Source organism: Rhinopithecus roxellana, chromosome 17 (genome assembly GCF_007565055.1).
Source record: "Rhinopithecus roxellana isolate Shanxi Qingling chromosome 17, ASM756505v1, whole genome shotgun sequence".
Taxonomy (NCBI): Eukaryota; Metazoa; Chordata; class Mammalia; order Primates; family Cercopithecidae; genus Rhinopithecus; species Rhinopithecus roxellana.
The window spans coordinates 73,395,896-73,414,562 of record NC_044565.1 but is presented as its reverse complement, the minus strand read 5'-3'; the positions used below and the strand labels follow the sequence as shown (position 1 = coordinate 73,414,562).

The window sequence follows — 18,667 nt, the reverse complement described above, 5'->3', positions numbered from 1 at the left end:
AGTAGAATTTAGATTGGTGATAGCCCAACCAACTCTCAAGACAGAAAACAAATTAATATAGATTAACTTGGGAAGGGCACTCACAACTCAAAGAACAAGATGAGGAATGGGGAACATGGCATGCACATGTGGACATACACACATACCCAATTTGAGTGCAAGCACAGTGTAGAATGGAGATTGACTTTGGGATCAATGCCCAGACAGCGGGTCTGAGGTCAGAGGAGTTTTCTGTCTTCTCATTCCTCCTCCACCCAGAGCAGCTTTTGTACCCCAGGAAGCAGATGCTGCCAAACATGGAGTGGTGGAAGGCTCCTGGGAGCAAAACACAAAGGCTTAAGCAGAAGTAGTAAAGGGAGGTCCCAGAGAAAACTGCTTTAGGAGAATATTGGATTACTGGGAAGAATAGGTGAAATAGGGCTGGGCCCTGTGGCTCACACCTGTAATCCCAGCACTTTGGGAGGCCAAGGCAGGCAGATCACCTGAGGTCAGGAGTTCGAGACCAGCTTGGACAACATGGCAAAACTCCGTCTCTACTAAAAATACAAAAATTAGCTGGGTGTGGTGGCGTGCACCTGTAATCCGAGCTACTCAGGAGGCTGAGGTAGGAGAATTGCTTGAACCTGGGAGGCGGAGGTTGCAGTGAGCCGATATCACACCACTGCACTCCAGCCTGGGTGATAGAGCAAGACTTAGTCTCAAAAAAATAAAATAAAATAAAGAATAGATGAAATAGGAGAAAACAGAGGAGGAATCAAGAATTCAAGACTGAGCATCTGGTAGAAAATACAAATTGTACTTCTCAAAAATGGACAACTACTGAGTATACGAAAATCTGGCCATTAGTCAATCTGTTCGTTAATTCATTGAACAACCATTTATGGTCCCCTACTGCGGCCAGGCACCAAGCCAGGCACTGTAGACCCAAAGGTGATTGCCGGCTGGTTTCTTTTCTGAATGCTCATTGAGGTACGGTAGTGCCGCATGTCACGCTTCTGAGCAGGGGGCTGAGAGGGCAGATGTGTGGGCCTGTCTAGCATGGCAGTTACCCTAGGAGAGACCTGTAAGCTGAACTGCAGTGAGGGCACTTTCTCCCAGACGACAGACAGGGGTGGGCATTCACAAAGGCTGGAGGTAAGTCTCAAAGAATCTACTATCGAATAAATCCTCCTGTGAGCTTGCTTCTCAGCTTTGGCTCACCATTTCCCCAGCAGCAACATGGAAGGAACATCTCCATCTGCACTGCGGCAGGTGTTAATGGGAAACAACGCCCACCAGCATGACCTTCCTAGAATCACTGACCTTCCGTGTTAATGTCTTTGCTCTGTCTGAGCCAAAGCCTGGCAGAAGTCCAGATAGGTTATCCCAGGGCTGGGGCAGGATCCGGGTAAGCAATAGAGGACTGTTTTAGCTACATTCCAGGCTGCACTGCAGGTGGGGCTTTGTGTCCATTGTGGCAAATGGTATCTGTCCTCAGGGAAGAGGGAGGCAAGCTAACTATGCTCTCTATCCATCCTGTAGGTGGAAGGGGCATTTGTCCAGGGCCTTGGCCTTTTCACCCTAGAGGAGCTACACTACTCCCCCGAGGGGAGCCTGCACACCCGTGGCCCTAGCACCTACAAGATCCCGGCATTTGGCAGCATCCCCATTGAGTTCAGGGTGTCCCTGCTCCGCGACTGCCCCAACAAGAAGGCCATCTATGCATCGAAGGTACCATTGCTCTGGCTCTGTGCCGACGCCCAGAAATTTTGCTCCAATGGGTGTGTCTTAGGGCCCTGGAACCTGCATTTTCAGCAAGTATCTTTAGTGATTCTGATATAGGTGGTCTCTGATCTATACTTTGGGGGGAGAAAAACCAACCTATGCTAGAAAGTGTTTTAATTCTTGTTTGTTCTTATCCCCATAATTCCTGCAAATGCTGTAATATGACTATGGTGCCTGTAAATGTTGGCTGCCGAGTTGCTGGTCCTCGGCTAGTGACTGAGGAAAAGGTTAAAATTCACATCAGATTTTGTGCTCTGTAAAATACAATTACCGACTATAACTTTAAATGGTACATTATATTTGCATGATGTCATCAGAGAAAATTACACAATGAGTGTTCAAAGAAATATGTCCATGAGGTCCGGTCATGTACTAGCTTGATTGTTCTTAGCCCCTGATCAATTTTGACTGTGCCTTCCCGCTGTATTTGGTGTGGCCCCCGTCAGTGCTTTCCTGGTGCCACCAGCCCTCCTCGTGCAGAGTTTGACCTCTTAGGTCCACTTGATGATGTGGAGGCGGGACCAACTGCCTGAGCCCCTGCCCTGTGCCCTGTCTGTGTTCAGGCTGTTGGAGAGCCACCCCTCTTCCTGGCTGCTTCTATCTTCTTTGCCATCAAAGATGCCATCCGTGCAGCTCGAGCTCAGCACACAGGTAATAACGTGAAGGAACTATTCCGGCTAGACAGCCCTGCCACTCCGGAGAAGATCCGCAACGCCTGCGTGGACAGGTTCACCACCCTGGTATGATGCCCTTCAAGCGTCCACTCAGTCCAGGGGAGGCCAGGGATAGGCTGGCAAACTGCAGGGAAGGTTCTGCACAGAGGAGAGGTGTTGGGCTCTCTCTTAACTGGGCAGCCTTGCATCAGTGGCCACCATTCATTGTGCACGGTATGCAGCACACACATTCGAACTTGCAAGAGAATAACGAGAAACTTCCTTAAAGCTGTAGCTTGTAGCCGGGCCTCTTTAGAGATGGGAGGAATGTGTGGTGCACAGTCATAACTCACAGATTTTATTATTTTCCATCTAGATAAGGGTGATGGATGAAACTCCAGAGAGCCTAATCTTTAGTATCAGTCAGTCGCCAGCATTTTTGTTTTAATTTATGTGAAGGACTCTGTATGAATATTGGGGGGATAGAGGGAAAAAGAGGAAATAATTAGATCAGCCATATTTGTCCTGTGATTATCATGTACCATTCTGATACTGGGGACACATAGGTGTCCCTGAGGACTTTGCAACCTTGGGAAACCAGATGATTCCATTATAGTGTGATTGATGACTGCTTTGAAGGTGTATGTGGCAGAAAGTAGTAGAAGAATTCCGTAGTCATTGGAATCACTTTAACAAGCACCTATGTGATACTTGTCGTTGGCAAGGCCTAACAAAAGAAGACTTTGCTAGGATGTTTGCTTCCACTGTAAGGATCTCAGACCAAGCCCAGCCTCTGAGTGGTGCTGAAGTGGGCTCTGCCTTGTGGCTTTAATTGCCTTTGCAACTGCAACCTGTGTGGAGTTAGCAGGACTGGGTTGTTCCTGATACTCAGGTTGGGCTTCCTCTTTTTAAAATTCAATAAGCCTTTTGGATTTAGAGGTAAAGTGGGTACACATGGTCCCAAGTGGGGAGGGCACAGGAGAGCCCCAGGGGCAGACAAATCTGCCATCCCCAGACCTCAACACAGCGGGTGAAGGAGGCATGTGGGTCCCCATTCAGGTCTTCCTTGGGTCTACCAAGAGCTTTAGCTATGGAGTGATAACTACACAGACCATGTGGCACTCCCAGGCAGTGAAGATGCCCACAGCTGTGCAGCAATCTACCCACAGCCCAGAACCTTCCCACTATGGTTCCCAATGCTGACAATCACCCAAACCCATTTCCCTGAGAGGAGTAGGCTGTCAGTAAGCTCCCAGAGGTTGCAAGGTGAGCTCTTTGCAAACAGTCTGATGCAGAACTCAGTCATTTTAGTAAGCTCTCCATGGTCCCAGACCTGAAACAAAGATTCGTTTCTATGTTACAACATGCCAGCCATTTAAAAATTCTTGCCATGGATTTGCATGAGCAGCTGATTCTATGAACTTTTTAAGGACCGTGAGTTTCAAAAGGGATCGCATCTGTATTGTTTATCACCATATCTCCAAAGCCTAATAGAATGCCTGCCACATGGAAAGTGCTCAATGAAAATAAGTGAATGGCTTCGGAAATTAAGGAGTCTTGCCCTGGGGCACTCTTAACAGCTGGGCCTGCAGAGTGGTGCTTGGCCTTGGAATGGTGGTTGGCAGTGGTGGGAGGTGAGGTATGCAAGAGGGTGGGAGGAGCATGATCAGCAGACCCTGGCAATGAGAACACTATCATTCCTTCCTAGTGTGTCACTGGTGTACCAGAAAACTGCAAACCCTGGTCTGTGAGGGTCTGAAGAGAGAGTCCTCAGCAGAGTCTTCTTGTGCTGCATTTGGGCTTCCATGGAGCAGGAGGAACATACCACAGAACATGGATCTATTAAAGTCACAGAATGGCAGTGACTAATTCTGTGACTTTTTCATCATAATTCATCAGGATGGCATTTGGAAGACAAGTGAATGCATTGGGAGACTTTAATAAAAATGTAATTTATAAACAGAATGATAAGCAAATTCAAAACTGTTAGGCCTAAATGGTGAATATGCAATTAGGATCATTTTCTGTCTGTTCTAATCATGTATTTGGAATAGGGTCAGGAAGGGTTTGTGCTATTCCCCACTTACTGGACAGCCTGTATAACCTCAAGTTCTGATGGTGTCTGTCCTTCAAAAGGGACTCCCACAAACCTCTAGAAGCTTAAACCAAAGTTACTTTAAATTGTGTGCCTTCCTCTGAAAGCCTTGCCTTCAAACCAATGAACAGCAAAGCATAACCTTGAATCCATACTCAAATTTTGCAGTGAGGCAGTGGGGTAAGATTAAATCCTCTAACCATCTTTGAATCATTGGAAAGAATAAAGAATGAAACAAATTCAAGGTTAATTGAATCTAATTTTGTTAAGCTGCATAAAGCAAGATTACTCTATAACACAAAAATCCAACCAACTCAATTATTGAGCACCTACAATGTTCTAGATTTCTTTCCCTTCCTCTTTGAGTATTTACAAAAAAAGATTATGTTTAATCTTTACATTTGAAGCCAAAGTAATTTCCACCTAGAAATGATGCTAGCAGGCCTGGCATGGTGGCTCACACCTGTAATCCCAGCACTTTGGGAGGCTGAGGCAGGAGAATTGCTTGAGCCCAGCAGTTTGCGACCAGCCTGGGGAACATAGAGAGCTCCTGTCTTTAAATTTTTTTTTAATTAATTGGTCTTGATAGTGCATGCCTGTAGTCCCAACTACTAGAAAGGCTGAGGTGGAGAGATCATTTGAGTTCAGGAGGTTGAGGCTGTAGTGAGCTGTGACTGCGCCCCTGCACTCCTGCCTGAGCGACTGAGCAAGATCTTGTCTCTGAAGAAAAAAAAAAATGAAATAAAAATGCTGCTATCAAAATCAAGCTCAACCAGAGGTAGAAGAGCCAAGAAGCCTGGGTTCTCATCCCAGCTCTGTCTCTTCTGTCTCTATCTTTGTGATCTTGGACTGTCATTTCCCCTTCCTGTGATCCATTTTACTGCAAACATAAGGGTTGCAGTAAAGGGTTGTCTCCTGTCTTCTGCTTCAAAAGCTTATAAATATATGACCTGAAAACTCCAGTTACGTAAGGGATCTGCAGCTATCTAAGGCTTGGTTTTCTTACTGTCATATGATACCTGGGCCTGATGAACTCTGCTTAGATCCCCTCAAGTTTCTGCGGTTGGTAAAGACAACAAGGGAAGAACAAACATCCCTTTTATTGCTCCAACAGATGATTTAATCCCTACATGGTGCTGGGTGGACAATGTGTCACTGTCGCATGCCTTCACTGTATAAATCCAACCTTCTGCCAGACAGAATCTGTGGTGTTGTCCATGGAGGGAGGATAATGGAAATGATATAGTTGGACTGGTGCTTGATGTCACTAATAAATGAAACTGTCAGCTGGTTGGCGTGTAAAAAATGCTTATTAATTATCATCACACCAAATGCTAATATCTTCAGTATCTTGGCCAGCCTTCATTTCTTGAAAACACACACACACACACACACACACACACACACACACACACACACACACACACTTTCTTACAAAATTCCCTTCTCCAGAGTATCCTAGATATGCTGGCTGTTTTACAGCATGGTCAAGGTAGAAGAGCTTTAAAAACTAAACGAGTGTTTACACTGAGATCCAGGTCCATTTCAGATGATTTTCTGGGGTGTTCTGGGGCAGGGCCTGAGACCTGTCACTTGTTATTAGTGAAGCTGTTGGGGCAAAGCAGTGACACAGAATTCCCTTCTGTGCTCAGGTACCAAGGTGAGAGTAGACTGGTCATGAAAATCCAACAAGCAAGTGCTCTGTCAACTAGAAATCACTGTGCTATTCAGCGGCATCATCCACCTCAGACACTTTGCCTTGCCCTGTTGTCTTAAAGTGCCTCGAGTCCACGTAGTGAGATGTCTTGGTCTTTTTGGGGTTGCACAAGGAATGCAGTCTACACTGCCTGCAGTATGGCCTGAAGCCTGCAGAGGGCAGTAGAAGATTGAACAAGGGGCAATACTGTCCAGCTGGCCCAGCTGCGTTGCATCTGTTAACCACTAGGTACTGATTTAGGATCTCTGCGTAGACCAGATGTCCTCGGAGGCTTCCCCAAGAGCTGGATTCAAAACTGACTTAGGGTTTTAGATTGACAAAAGTCTCAAAGGAGCTCGCCAAAGACATGGGTCAGCCGTGGGAGTCTGAGCTCCAGAGGAATGGCTAGCAAGGGGAAGGCAATTCTTATTTTCAGAGTATCTGCAACTTGCCAGGTGAATGCTTTACCTATAGGGTCTCATTGAATCCTCCCAGTGGTTTTATGAGGTAGGTCCTTTAACCCCTGTAACCACATGAAGGAGAAGCCCTACCCCTGGCCATGGTGAGGGCTTACTCAGAGACATTTACTCCTAAGTGCCCACCACAACCAGTTGGCAGCTCCCTTATAGGCCAGGAAACCTGGTGTGTACTGGGAGTCACCTGTACACACCTGTACACCTGTCAGAGTGGACAGTTGCTAGCCAGGCTCATGGAGGTGGACGGAGGCACCAGAATGCCCACCGTTTCATTTATAGGCAGGGTGAGGATTCTCCTGCTGGCACGGCCAAGCTACTGAGCTGTCATCAGGGCAGCTGATGAGACTCCCCCTACTCCAGAGCTAGGTGGCTGGGAGGCCGGGACAGGAGGGCAGGACAGAGGTTGTAGGAGGAACTCTGGGCAAGGGATAAGGACAGAAATAGTCTTAGCTGATTGATTTATGACTGAGAACATCCCCGAGCCCATGATATTTTTGTCTTTTGCGGAGGGGGAGCCTGGAAACCTGTCCATTTGCTGCCTATTTTGGATCGTGGGACAAGACAATTCCTGACAGGCAGCTTCCTTAAACTGGTGACGCATGAGGTCACCCTGGTGCCCCCCAGGCCCAGGAGCCTGCCCTTCTGTTTTGTTTCTATCCTGAAGTGGGGGAGTACGTGTTCCTAAGGCAGGAGACAGATCCTGTGACAATCTTGTCACCTGAAACAAATCAACCCATTGATGGAAGTGGAAATGTCAGGCACTGCCCAAAGGGATTCTGGCGTCATCTCTGTCCTTGAACTGCCCTGCTCTGGCTTGCACAACCCCCAGGCCAACTCAGCATCCCAGAGCTGAAAAGACCATCAAGCTCAATCTCTGTATTTTAGAGAGGAGAAACATAAGCCCACAGAGAGAAAGTGACTTGCTCAGGGTCCCATGGTCCTTTAGTGGCACAGTCAGACTGACAGCAAGGCTGCCTGGTTTCTGGTCCAGGCTTTTTAAAACTTAACCATACACTGTTAGTCAACTGAGTCTTCTATTAGGAAACCTGTAGATCAGGGAGCCAGGGTATATGATAGAAATCTAGTTACACTGGATGGGAAGAAGACAGGGAGAGCGAGCTTAAGGCCCAAGATAAACCCTGTGGCAAGGAGGGTAATATGTCTGTATGCCTATATATGCCTATCTGCCTGTGCTTCTGTGACAGCATGCTAAAATGAGATTCTTTCCTCAGTCCCACAGATGGGAAACAAAACAATGAGTGTAAAAACATCCCCTCATTTCAAAGAGAGATGCTGAATCTAAATCATCTATGCAAGACTTGTGGAGAGATGGCTGGACACTAATTTTGCCACCATTAACTCATCATCTACCTCAAGAGTTTAAAAGATTGAAGTACAGAATTTGAGACATTGGGAAGAAAGGTCTTCTTTGGAGATAGCAAGCCGTGCATTCTCCCTGCCAAACAGGAGAGAGCGTGTGTGTGCGTGTGTGTGCAAGAAAAGGGGGGTCTCATGGTGAATGAGATCTGCTTGAGAAGCTGTGGTTGGATTAGACTGAGGCATTAAGGCAGTGAGAGGAAGGGGATGAGAGCCACAGGGAAACGATACCAGTGTGGCCACACTGGAGGAAGCCACCACCCAGGAGGACTTCCTGGAGGGTGTCATGGAACCCCAACAAACAGCGGACCATCTGATGCCTCAGGATCAAAATAGCCTCAGGCTGGCTCATTCCAGTGTGGCCCATGAGGAGTGCCCACACATCCTTGCCCTGGCTCCTTTGTTCCAGTTTAAATTTGCCCCTCTCCCCATACCTTTCAGTTGGGAAGAAGGTGAGCACCCAAGAGTGAGACCAAGGGTCCCTTTTCTTTGAACCCTGAGTGTTAGGGGAAGGGAGCTTAGGAATGGATCCACAGACTGCTCACATTGTACTGATATATCTGTGCATCAGCCCTGGGAGCATAGAATCTGAGTGGCATGTCATTTGCTCCCCTCTTCCTATCTTTCTGTCTTCATCACATCCTAGCAGATCCCATCCCCTGTTCAGCCAATTGTCCTTCTCTGTGGGCCAACGACAAATGTCATTCTGGTCCATGCATGTGCTCTCTGTTCTTCCTCTCACTAGATGGAGTATTCCCAGGGGTCCTCATGGTTGCTGACATTCTTGTGGGGCACTCACTACCTTTCCTTGCTTTCCACCAAGGCTAGACTGAGCATCTGCCCCAGGGTGGTGACACACAGCATGCCTCTGCCCACTCTTGGGTGTTAGGAGCTGAGCATGAAAGCGCGTGTGGACTGCTCAAGCTCCTCTGCTTCTCCTCTGCTTCCCTCTTCTCTCTTGGGCAGGTTGCTTAGCTCCTCTGACCTCAATCTTTTCATCTGTAAAATAGGTGTGGATAATCTTATCCACCTCACTGGGCTGTTGTGAAGATTGAAAGAATTAGTGGGGTTAAAAAGCACTTTGTGGAGTATAGAGTTGTCATTTCCAGGTCTTTGACCATGCCTTAAAAGGGGAAGAGCACTGGGAAATCATGAGTAAGCTTTCCAAAACTTGGATGGAAGGGAAGATGCAGGAATGCATCTCGACCATGATGAGGTGTAGGGTGATGGGTACATGGATTAGCTGTGATCTTAGGCCAGGTAAGAGAAGCTCACCTGCTCCTGTTGGCACAAATGATTGATCAGCATGTCTCAGCTTCTCACATGAATGTGATTTTCCCAGCACACTGGGCTGGGTAGGAGGGCCAGCTCTCAGCTCCCTATAGCTGACTAAGTGGCACAGGTGAGATGGAATAAAGACCTCATCAGCCTCACCTGGCTATCTTCACAAGCCTTTATCAGAAGTGCAGAAGGGAGAAGTCAGTCTCTTCTGTTATTCACGCTATTTAGTTTTGTCTGACAATGACAACAACTGGCATTTGTATAGCAATTTGAAAGGCACTCCCCCTTGCATTGCTTTCTGTAACTCTTGAAATAAACCTATGAGGTATGTATTACAATCATACCCACTTTACAAACAAGGAAACTGAGGCTCGGGGAGAAGATGGTGGCGCAGACACGAGCACTAGCTTTGAAATCAACTGATGTGTTTCAGTCTTTGTCTCCCACTCAGCTGCTGTGTGATCTCAGGCAAGTTGCTTAAATCTTTATACTTCTCCTTCCTTGTCTGTGAATGAGATAACGGTGGTACTTTCATGGGGTTGTGGAGAGGATGGCATCCGAAAATGCAGGGAAAGCACAAAACCTAGTGCCTGGCAAGGAAACTTCTACTCTCATACAGCGAGTACCTGAGGAGTGTCAACTAATAAGAAAACCAACACTGCACAGCAGCAAACAAAAGAGACGGTGTTTTAATTGGGGTCTTGGGAATTGTAATGAGCAAGCAGCTAAGTTGTATACCATCCAGATGAGGTTGGGTAGGGGCTTATACAGGTTTACTGTAAGTTTACCTATCTGGAAGGTTTTAGCAGAGTCTTTAATTGGTGATGGCTGGTCGAAGTTTAGGACGTCTCTGATGATCAATCCAGTTTGGCATAGCTGTTTCTCCAGGAGGTTAATGATCAGGCCCAATATAAACAGCTTAGATCAAATGCAGCTGGTTTTACAATTTGGCCCAGTTTAATAGCTCACATTTCATCTGGGCGTGTACGTGACTGGGGTCCAACTCTTCATGCCTTCCTGGCTTTTTTGGTACTTCTGACATAACCATCTCCATTTGGATTTTCTTTCTGACAGCAGTGACTTAGACCTAAGACTCCAGATGCCAAAGCTTGAGCTCTTTCAATGGGGTGGTGCTGGCTCTTAATTTTTTGCATTACAGACTTCAGCTGGCTTCTAGCCCTGGAGAAAACACACACACACACACATACACACTCACACACCCATCACACCCATCTCTCTATCTGTTCACTCTCTTCCATCCGTCCATCTTGGTCTCAGAATCCAGGGGAAAGGACAGGCCTGGCTCATCATCAGTAGGAAAGCACCCGCCTTAGGAATCAGACTCCCTGCATCTCTTTCTATACCTAGAACAGCCACTTCAGAGTGGGAGGGCAGCTCTAGAAGGTGAGGGGTTTGGGAGGCATTGTTGAGAATGGCCCAAAGGTCTTTTCCTCCACACCCCAGGGAGTCCTGATTGTTGCTTAATGATGAGCCTTTCCCAGGGTACAGAATGTATGGCAGAACGTGTGGGGTCTTGGACCCTTTCTCTATCCTCCTGAGAGCGATCAGTCTTAGGAAAATCAAGTGAAAGTATTCTTTGTCCTCTTGGAGTGGGCCAAGGCCTTCCTGCCAGGACCCTATGTACTTTATAGGCCCTTGTGGATTGGTGACAATGGTCCCATGGTGGTTCTGGAGGAGCGTGGAGCTCTGGGCTCTCCTATGCACTACTTTAATCTGGCAACACCCCCCATTCTCCATCCCCACCCCTGGGGGCCAGGAGTGCTGCCCCTCTGGGAGATGTGGCTATAGTAAAGTTGTTGGTAATTTGTGGCCTTTAGCTGATGAGGAGATTGGCTTGCAAGGCACTCGATATTCATGTTCCTAAGTCCCAAAACCAGGTTTTCTCCTTCCTCAACTATATATACCACGTGCTCCTTTAAAAAGCCCAGCTGCTGGGCAAAGCTCAGGGCTCAAGTGGAAAGAGCAAGGGCTGCCAGCAAACGCTCTACTCAGCTCCAGTATTTTAATAAGTTCTCTTCCCTTGGGAACATTACTCACCCTCTGAGCCTCAGTTTCCTCATTTATAAGTGGAGGAGACCTGTTGTCAGTGTGGTGAAGTTAAATGGGGTAGTCAATGAAAGACACCCAGCACAGCTGTGGCAACATAGTGAGACCTCGTCCCTAAAAAAAATGTTTTTAATGCCAGGTGCGGTGACTCACGCCTGTAATCCCAGCACTTTGGGAGGCCAAGGCAGGTGGATCACAACGTCAGGAGATCAAGACCACCCTGGTTAACAGGGTGAAACCCCGTCTGTACTAAAAATACAAAAAGTTAGCCGGGTGTAGTGATGGGCACCTGTAGTCCCAGCTACTAGGGAGGCTGAGGCAGGAGAATGACATGAACCCAGGAGGTGGAGCTTGCAGTGAGCCGAGATCACACCACTGCACTCCAGCCTGGGCAAAAGACCAACACTCCATCTCAAAAGAAAAAAAAAAAATTAAATTAGCCATGTTTGGTGGCGTGCACCTGTAGTCCTAGCTACTTCAGAGGCTGAAGTGGGAGGATTTCTTGAGCCCAGATATTTGAGGCTGCAGTGCACCTCAAATCGGACCACTGCACTTCAGCCTGGATAACGGAGAGACTGTCTCAAAAGGAAGAAAGAAAAGAAAACAAAGACAGCACAGCATCTGACACCTGTTGTTAGGTTCTCAATAAATGTCAATTGCTTGCTGTTCCAAGATCCTCCAAGTCTATGTACAACAATTTTGTAAATTTAGTGTCCAAACATATTTATACTGTACACTTGTAGTAGACACTATTGCAAATCCTCTTCCTTGGCTGGGAGTTACTAGTTCCTCTAAATGTTGGCTGCTGACAGTACACGTCTGCCTATCATCTTGAGAATTGCCCTCAGCTAAAACAGAAGTCCCCTCAACTGGGAGTTTATACCACCTTTTAAGGCTTTGCCTCTTGGGAACCACCCTATGACAGGATATATACCATTTTCTACTTGCATAACTTACTAACAAATCATTCTTCCCTCCCTACTCTCTGGCTATTGCATGACTTTTTCTATTTTTATTTTATGTTACGTTATTTTTAGTATACTTTAAGTTCTAGGCTACATGTGCACAATGTGCAGGTTTGTTACATATGTATACATGTGCGATGTTGGTGTGCTGCACCCATTAACTCATCATGTACATTAGGCATATCTCCTAATGCTATCCCTTCTCCCTCCCCACTCCCCACAATAGGCTCCAGTGTGTGATGTTCCCCTTTCTGTGTCCAAGTGATCTCATTGTTCAATTCCCACCTATGAGTGAGAACATGCAGTGTTTGGTTTTCTGTTCTTGCGATAGTTTGCTTAGAATGATGGTTTCCAGCTGCATCCATGTCCCTACAAAGGACACGAACTCATCTTTTTTTATGGCTACATAGTATTCCATGGTGTATATGTGCCACATTTTCTTAATCCAGTCTGTCACTGATGGACATTTGGGTTGATTCCAAGTCTTTGCTATTGTGAAAAGTGCCACAATAAACATACTGTGTGCATGTGTCTTTATAGCAGCATGATTTATAATCCTTTGGGTATATACCCAGTAGTGGGATGGCTGGGTCAAATGGTGTTTCTGGTTCTAGATCCTTGAGGAATCGCCACACTGTTTTCCACAATGGTTGAACTAGTTTAGAGTCCCACCAACAGTGTAAAAGTGTTCCAATTTCTCTACATCCTCTCCAGCACCTGTTGTTTCCTGACTTTTTAATGATTGCCATTCTAACTTGTGTGAGATGGTATCTCATTGTGGTTTTGATTTGCATTTCTCTGATGGCGAGTGATGATGAGCATTTTTTCATGTGTCTGTTGGCTGTATAAATGTCTTCTTTTGAGAAGCGTCTGTTCATATCCTTTGCCTACTTTTTGATGGGGTTGTTTTTTTCTTGTAAATTTGTTTGAGTTCTTTGTCAGTTCTGGATATTAGTCCTTTGTCAGATGAGTAGATTGCAAAAATTTTCTCCCGTTCTGTAGGTTGCCTGTTCACTCTGATGGTGGTTTCTTTTGCTGTGCAGAAGCTCTTTGGTTTAATTAGATCCCATTTGTCAATTTTGGCTTTTGTTGCCATTGCTTTTGGTATTTTAGACATGAAGTCCTTGCCCATGCCTGTGTCCTGAATGGTATTACCTAGGTTTTCTTTTAGGGTTTTTAGGGTTTTAGGTCTAACATTTAAGTCTCTAATCCATCTTGAATTCATTTTCATATAAGGAGTAAGGAAGGAATCCACTTTCAGCTTTCACTTATGGCTAGCCAATTTTCCCAGCACTATTTATTAAATAGGGAATCCTTTCCCCATTTGTTGTTTTTGTCAGGTTTGTCAAAGATCAGATGGTTGTAGATGTGTGGTATTATTTCTGAGGGCTCTGTTCTGTTCCATTGGTCTATATCTCTGTTTTGGTATCAGTACCATGCTGTTTTGGTTACTGTAGCCTTGTAGTATAGTTTGAAGTTAGGTAGCATGATGTCTCCAGCTTTGTTCTTTTGAATTAGGATTGTCTTGTCAATGCGGGCTCTTTTTTGGTTCCATATGAACTTTAAAGCAGGTTTTTCCAATTCTGTGAAGAAAGTCATTGATAGCTTAATGGGGATGGCATTGAATCTATAAATTACTTTGGGCAGTATGGCCATTTTCACAATATTGATTCTTCCTATCCATGAGCATGGTATGTTCTTCCATTTGTTTGTATCCTCTTTTATTTCACTGAGCAATGGTTTGTAGTTCTCCTTGAAGAGGTCCTTCACATCCCTTGTAAGTTGGATTCCTAGGTATTTTATTCTCTTTGAAGCAATTGTGAATGGGAAGTCATTCGTGATTTAGCTCTCTGTTTGTTATTGGTGTATAAGAATGCTTGTGATTTTTGCACATTGATTTTGTATCCTGAGACTTTGCTGAATTTGCTTATCAGCTTAAGGAGATTTTGGGCTGAGAGGATGGGGTTTTCTAAATATACAATCATGTCATCTGCAAACAGGGACAATTTGACTTCTTCTTTTCCTAATTGAATACCCGTTATTTCTTTTTCTCGCCTGATTGCCCTAGCCAGAACTTCCAACACTATGTTGAATAGGAGTGGTGAGAGAGGGCATCCCTGTCTTGTGCCAGTTTTCAAAGGGAATTCTTCCAGTTTTTGCCCATTCAATATGATATTGGCTGTGGGTTTGTCATAAATAGCTCTTATTATTTTGAGATACATTCCATCAATACCGAATTCATTGAGAGTTTTTAGCATGAACGGTTGTTGAATTTTGTCAAAGGCCTTTTCTGCATCTATTGAGACAGTCAAGTGGTTTTTGTCTTTGGTTCTGTTTATATGCTGGATTATGTTTATTGATTTGTGTATATTGAAACAGCCTTGCATCCCAGGGATGAAGTCCACTTGATCATGGTGGATAAGCTTTTTGATGTGCTGCTGGATTTGGTTTGCCAGTGTTTTATTGAGGATTTTTGCATCGATGTTCATCAGGGATATTGGTCTAAAATTCTCTTTTTTTGTTGTGTCTGTGCCAGGCTTTGGTATCAGGATGATGTTGGCCTCATAAAATGAGTTATGGAGGATTCCCTCTTTTTCTATTGATTGGAATAGTTTCAGAAGGGATGGTACCAGCTCCTCCTTGTACCTCTGGTAGAATTCACCTGTGAATCCGTCTGGTCCTGGGCATTAATTATTGCCTCAATTTCAGAGCCTGCTCTTGGTCTATTCAGGGATTCAACCTCTTCCTGGTTTAGTCTTGGGAGAGTGTATGTGTCCAGGAATTTATCCGTTTCTTCTACATTTTCCAGTTTATTTGCATAGAGTTGTTTATAGTATTCTCTGATGGTAGTTTGCATTTCTGTGGGGTCGGTGGTGATATCCCCTTTATCAGTTTTTATTGCATCTATTTGATTCTTCTCTCTTTTCTTCTTTACTAGTCTTGCCAGTGGTCTATCAATTTTGTTGATCTTTTCAAAAAACCAGCTCCTGGATTCATTGATTTTTTGAAGGGATTTTTGTGTCTCTGTCTCCTTCAGTTCTACTCTGATCTTAGTTGTGTCTTGCCTTCTGCTAGCTTTTGAACATGTTTGCTCTTGCTTCTTTAGTTCTTGTAATTGTGATGTTAGGGTGTCAATTTTAGATCTTTCCTGCTTTCTCTTGTGAGCATTTAGTGCTATAAATTTCCCTCTACACACTGCTTTAAATGTGTCCCAGAGATTCTGGTATGTTGTATCTTTGTTCTCATTGGTTTCAAAGAACATCTTTATTTCTGCCTTCATTTTATTATGTATTCAGTAGTCATTCAGGAGCAGGTTGTTCAGTTTCCATGTAGTTGAGTGGTTTTGATTGAGTTTCTTAGTCCTGAGTTCTAGTTTGATTGCACTGTGGTCTGAGAGACAGTTTGTTATAATTTCTGTTCTTTTACATTTGTTGAGGAGTGCTTTACTTCCAACTATGTGGTCAATTTTGGAATAAGTGCGATGTGGTGCTGAGAAGAATGTATATTCTGTTGATTTGGGGTGGAGAGTTCTGTAGATGTCTATTACATCCACTTGGTGCAGAGTTGAGTTCAATTCCTGGATATTCTTGTTAACTTTCTGTCTCATTGATCTGTATAATGTTGACAGTGGGGTGTTAAAGTCTCCCATTATTATTGTATGGGAGTCTAAGTCTCTTTGTAAGTCTCTAAGGAGTTGTTTTATGTATCTGGGTGCTCTTGTATTGGGTGCATATATATTTAGAATAGTTAGCTCTTCTTGTTGAATTGATCCCTTTACCATTATTTAGTGTCCTTCTTTGTCTCTTTTGATCTTTGTTGGTTAAAAGTCTGTTTTATCAGAGACTAGGATTGCAACCTCTGCCTTTTTTTGTTTCCCATTTGCTTGGTAGATCTTCCTCTATCCCTTTATTTTGAGCCTATGTGTGCCTCTGCATGTAAGATGGGTCTTCTGAATACAGCAAACTGATGGATTGTGACTGTTTATCCAATTTGCCAGTCTGTGTCTTTTAATTGGAACATTTAGTCCATTTACATTTAAGGTTAATATTGTTATGTGTGAACTTGATCCTGTCATTATGATATTAACTGGTTATTTTGCTCATTAGTTGATGCAGTTTCTTCCTAGCATCGATGGTCTTTACATTTTGGCATGTTTTTGCAATGGCTGGTACCGGTTGTTCCTTTCCATGTTTAGTGCTTCCTTCAGGATCTCTTGTAGGGCAGGCCTGGTGGTGGCAAAATCTCTAAGCATTTGCTTGTCTGTAAAGGATTTTATTTCTCCTTCACTTATGAAATTTAGTTTGGCTGGATATGAAATTCTGGGTTGAAAATTCTTTTCTTTAAGAATGTTGAATATTGGCCCCCACTCTCTTCTGGCTTGTAGAGTTTCTGCCAAGAGACCTGCTATTAGTCTGATGGGCTTCCCTTTGTCGGTAACCTGACCTTTCTCTCTGGCTGCCCTTAACTTTTTTTCCTTCTTTTCAACTTTGGTGAATGTGACAATTATGTGTCTTGGAGTTACTCTTCTTGAGGAGTATCTTTGTAGCATTCTCTGTATTTCCTGAATTTGAATGTTGACCTGCCTTGCTAGGTTGGGGAAGTTCTCCTGGATAATATCCTGCAGAGTGTTTTCCAGCTTATTTCCATTCTCCCTGTCACTTTCAGGCACACCAATCAGGCATAGTTTTGGTCTTTTCACATAATCCCATATTTCTTGGAGGCTTTGTTCATTTCTTTTTACTCTTTTTTCTCTAAACTTCTCTTTTCGCTTCATTTCATTCGTTTGATCTTCAATCAATGATACTCTTTCTTCCAGTTGATCGAGTTGGTTGTGCATTTGTCACTGAAACTTGTGCATTTGTCACGTCGTTCTCGTGTCATGGTTTTCATCTCTATCAGTTTGTTTATGGACTTCTCTGAATTGGTTATTCTAGTTATCCATTCTTCCATTCTTTTTTCAAGGTTTTTAGTTTCTTTGCACTGGGTACGAAGTTTCTCCTTTAGCTCTGAGAAGTTTGATTGACTGAACCCTTCTTCTCTCAACTCGTCAAAGTCATTCTCCAACCAGCTTTGTTCCTTTGCTGGCGAAGAGCTGTGTTCCTTTGGAGGGGGAGATGCACTCTGATTTTTTGAATTTCCAGCTTTTCTGCACTGCTTTTTCCCCATCTTTGTGGTTTTATCTGCCTTTGGTCTTTGATGATGGTGACGTACTGATGGGGTTTTGGTGTGGGTGTCCTTTCTGTTTTTTAGTTGTCCTTCTAACAATCAGGACTCTCAGCTGCAGGTCTGTTGGAGTTTGCTTGAGGTCCACTTGAGTTTGCCTGGGTATCAGCAGCGTAGGCTGCAGAAGATAGAATATTGCTGAACAGCAAGTGTTGCTGTCTGATTCTTCCTCTGGAAGCTTCGTCTCAGAGGTGTACCCAGCCATGTGAGATGTGAGGTCTCAGTCTGCATCTAGTGGGGGATGTCTCTCAGTTAGGCTACTCAGGGGTCAGGGACCCACTTGAGCAGGCAGTCTGTCCGTTCTCAGATCTCAAGCTCTGTGCTGGGAGAACCACTGCTCTCTTCAAAGCTATCAGACAGGGACATTTACACCTGCAGAGGTTTCTGCTGCTTTTTGTTTAGTTATACCCTGTCCCCAGAGGTGGAGTCTACAGAGGCAGGCAGGCCTCCTTGAGCTGCAGTGAGCTCCACCCAGTTTGAGCTTCCTGGCGGCTTTGTCTACCAACTTAAGCCTCAGCAATGGTGGGCGCCCCTCCCCTAGCCTCACTGCTGCCTTGCAGTTAGATCTCAGACTGCTGTGCTAGCAATGAGAGAGGCTCTGTGGGTGTGGGACCCTCTGGGCCAGGCGTGGCATATCATCTCCTGGTATGCTGTTTGCTAAGACCCATGGTAAAGCGCAGTATTAGGGTAAGAGTTACCCGATTTTCCAGGTGTTGTGTGTCTCAGTTTCCCCGGCTAGGAAAAGGAATTCGCTTCCCCCTTGTGCTTCCCAGGTGAGTCGATGCCTCATCCTGCCCTGCTTCAGCTCTCGCTGGTTGAGCTGCACCCACTGACCAGCACGGACTCTCCAACACGCCCCAGTGAGATGAACCTGGTACCTCAGTTGAAATTGCAGAAATCACCCATCTTCCAGTCGCTCACGCTGGGAGCTGGAGGCTGGTGCTGCTCCTATTCAGCCATCTTGGGCGCCCCCTCCCTTCTTTCATCTCTTTGAAACAAGTGAAATGCTTAGAACAATGCTTGCCATGTAGTAAGAACTTCACAGAAGTGTTTTCTAACATTTTGAGCAC

At 44.9% G+C, this 18,667-nt stretch overlaps 1 protein-coding gene across 2 annotated transcripts in view; it reads left to right on the top strand.

The window, feature by feature from the left end:
- XDH (xanthine dehydrogenase) overlaps nt 1-5,811 on the top strand; it is an 89,432-nt gene extending 83,621 nt beyond the window's left edge. Inside the window, exons 34-36 of one of the 2 annotated variants that reach the window (XM_030920445.1) lie at nt 1,522-1,710; nt 2,328-2,504; nt 4,126-5,811. In XM_030920445.1, coding sequence (XP_030776305.1) covers nt 1,522-1,710; nt 2,328-2,504; nt 4,126-4,176 — 417 coding nt within the window. In that variant the 3' untranslated portion in view covers nt 4,177-5,811. The remainder of the gene's footprint in view (nt 1-1,521; nt 1,711-2,327; nt 2,505-4,125) is intronic. The other variant, XM_030920444.1, reaches the window with a different exon arrangement.
- The last annotated feature ends 12,856 nt before the right edge of the window (nt 5,812-18,667 follow it).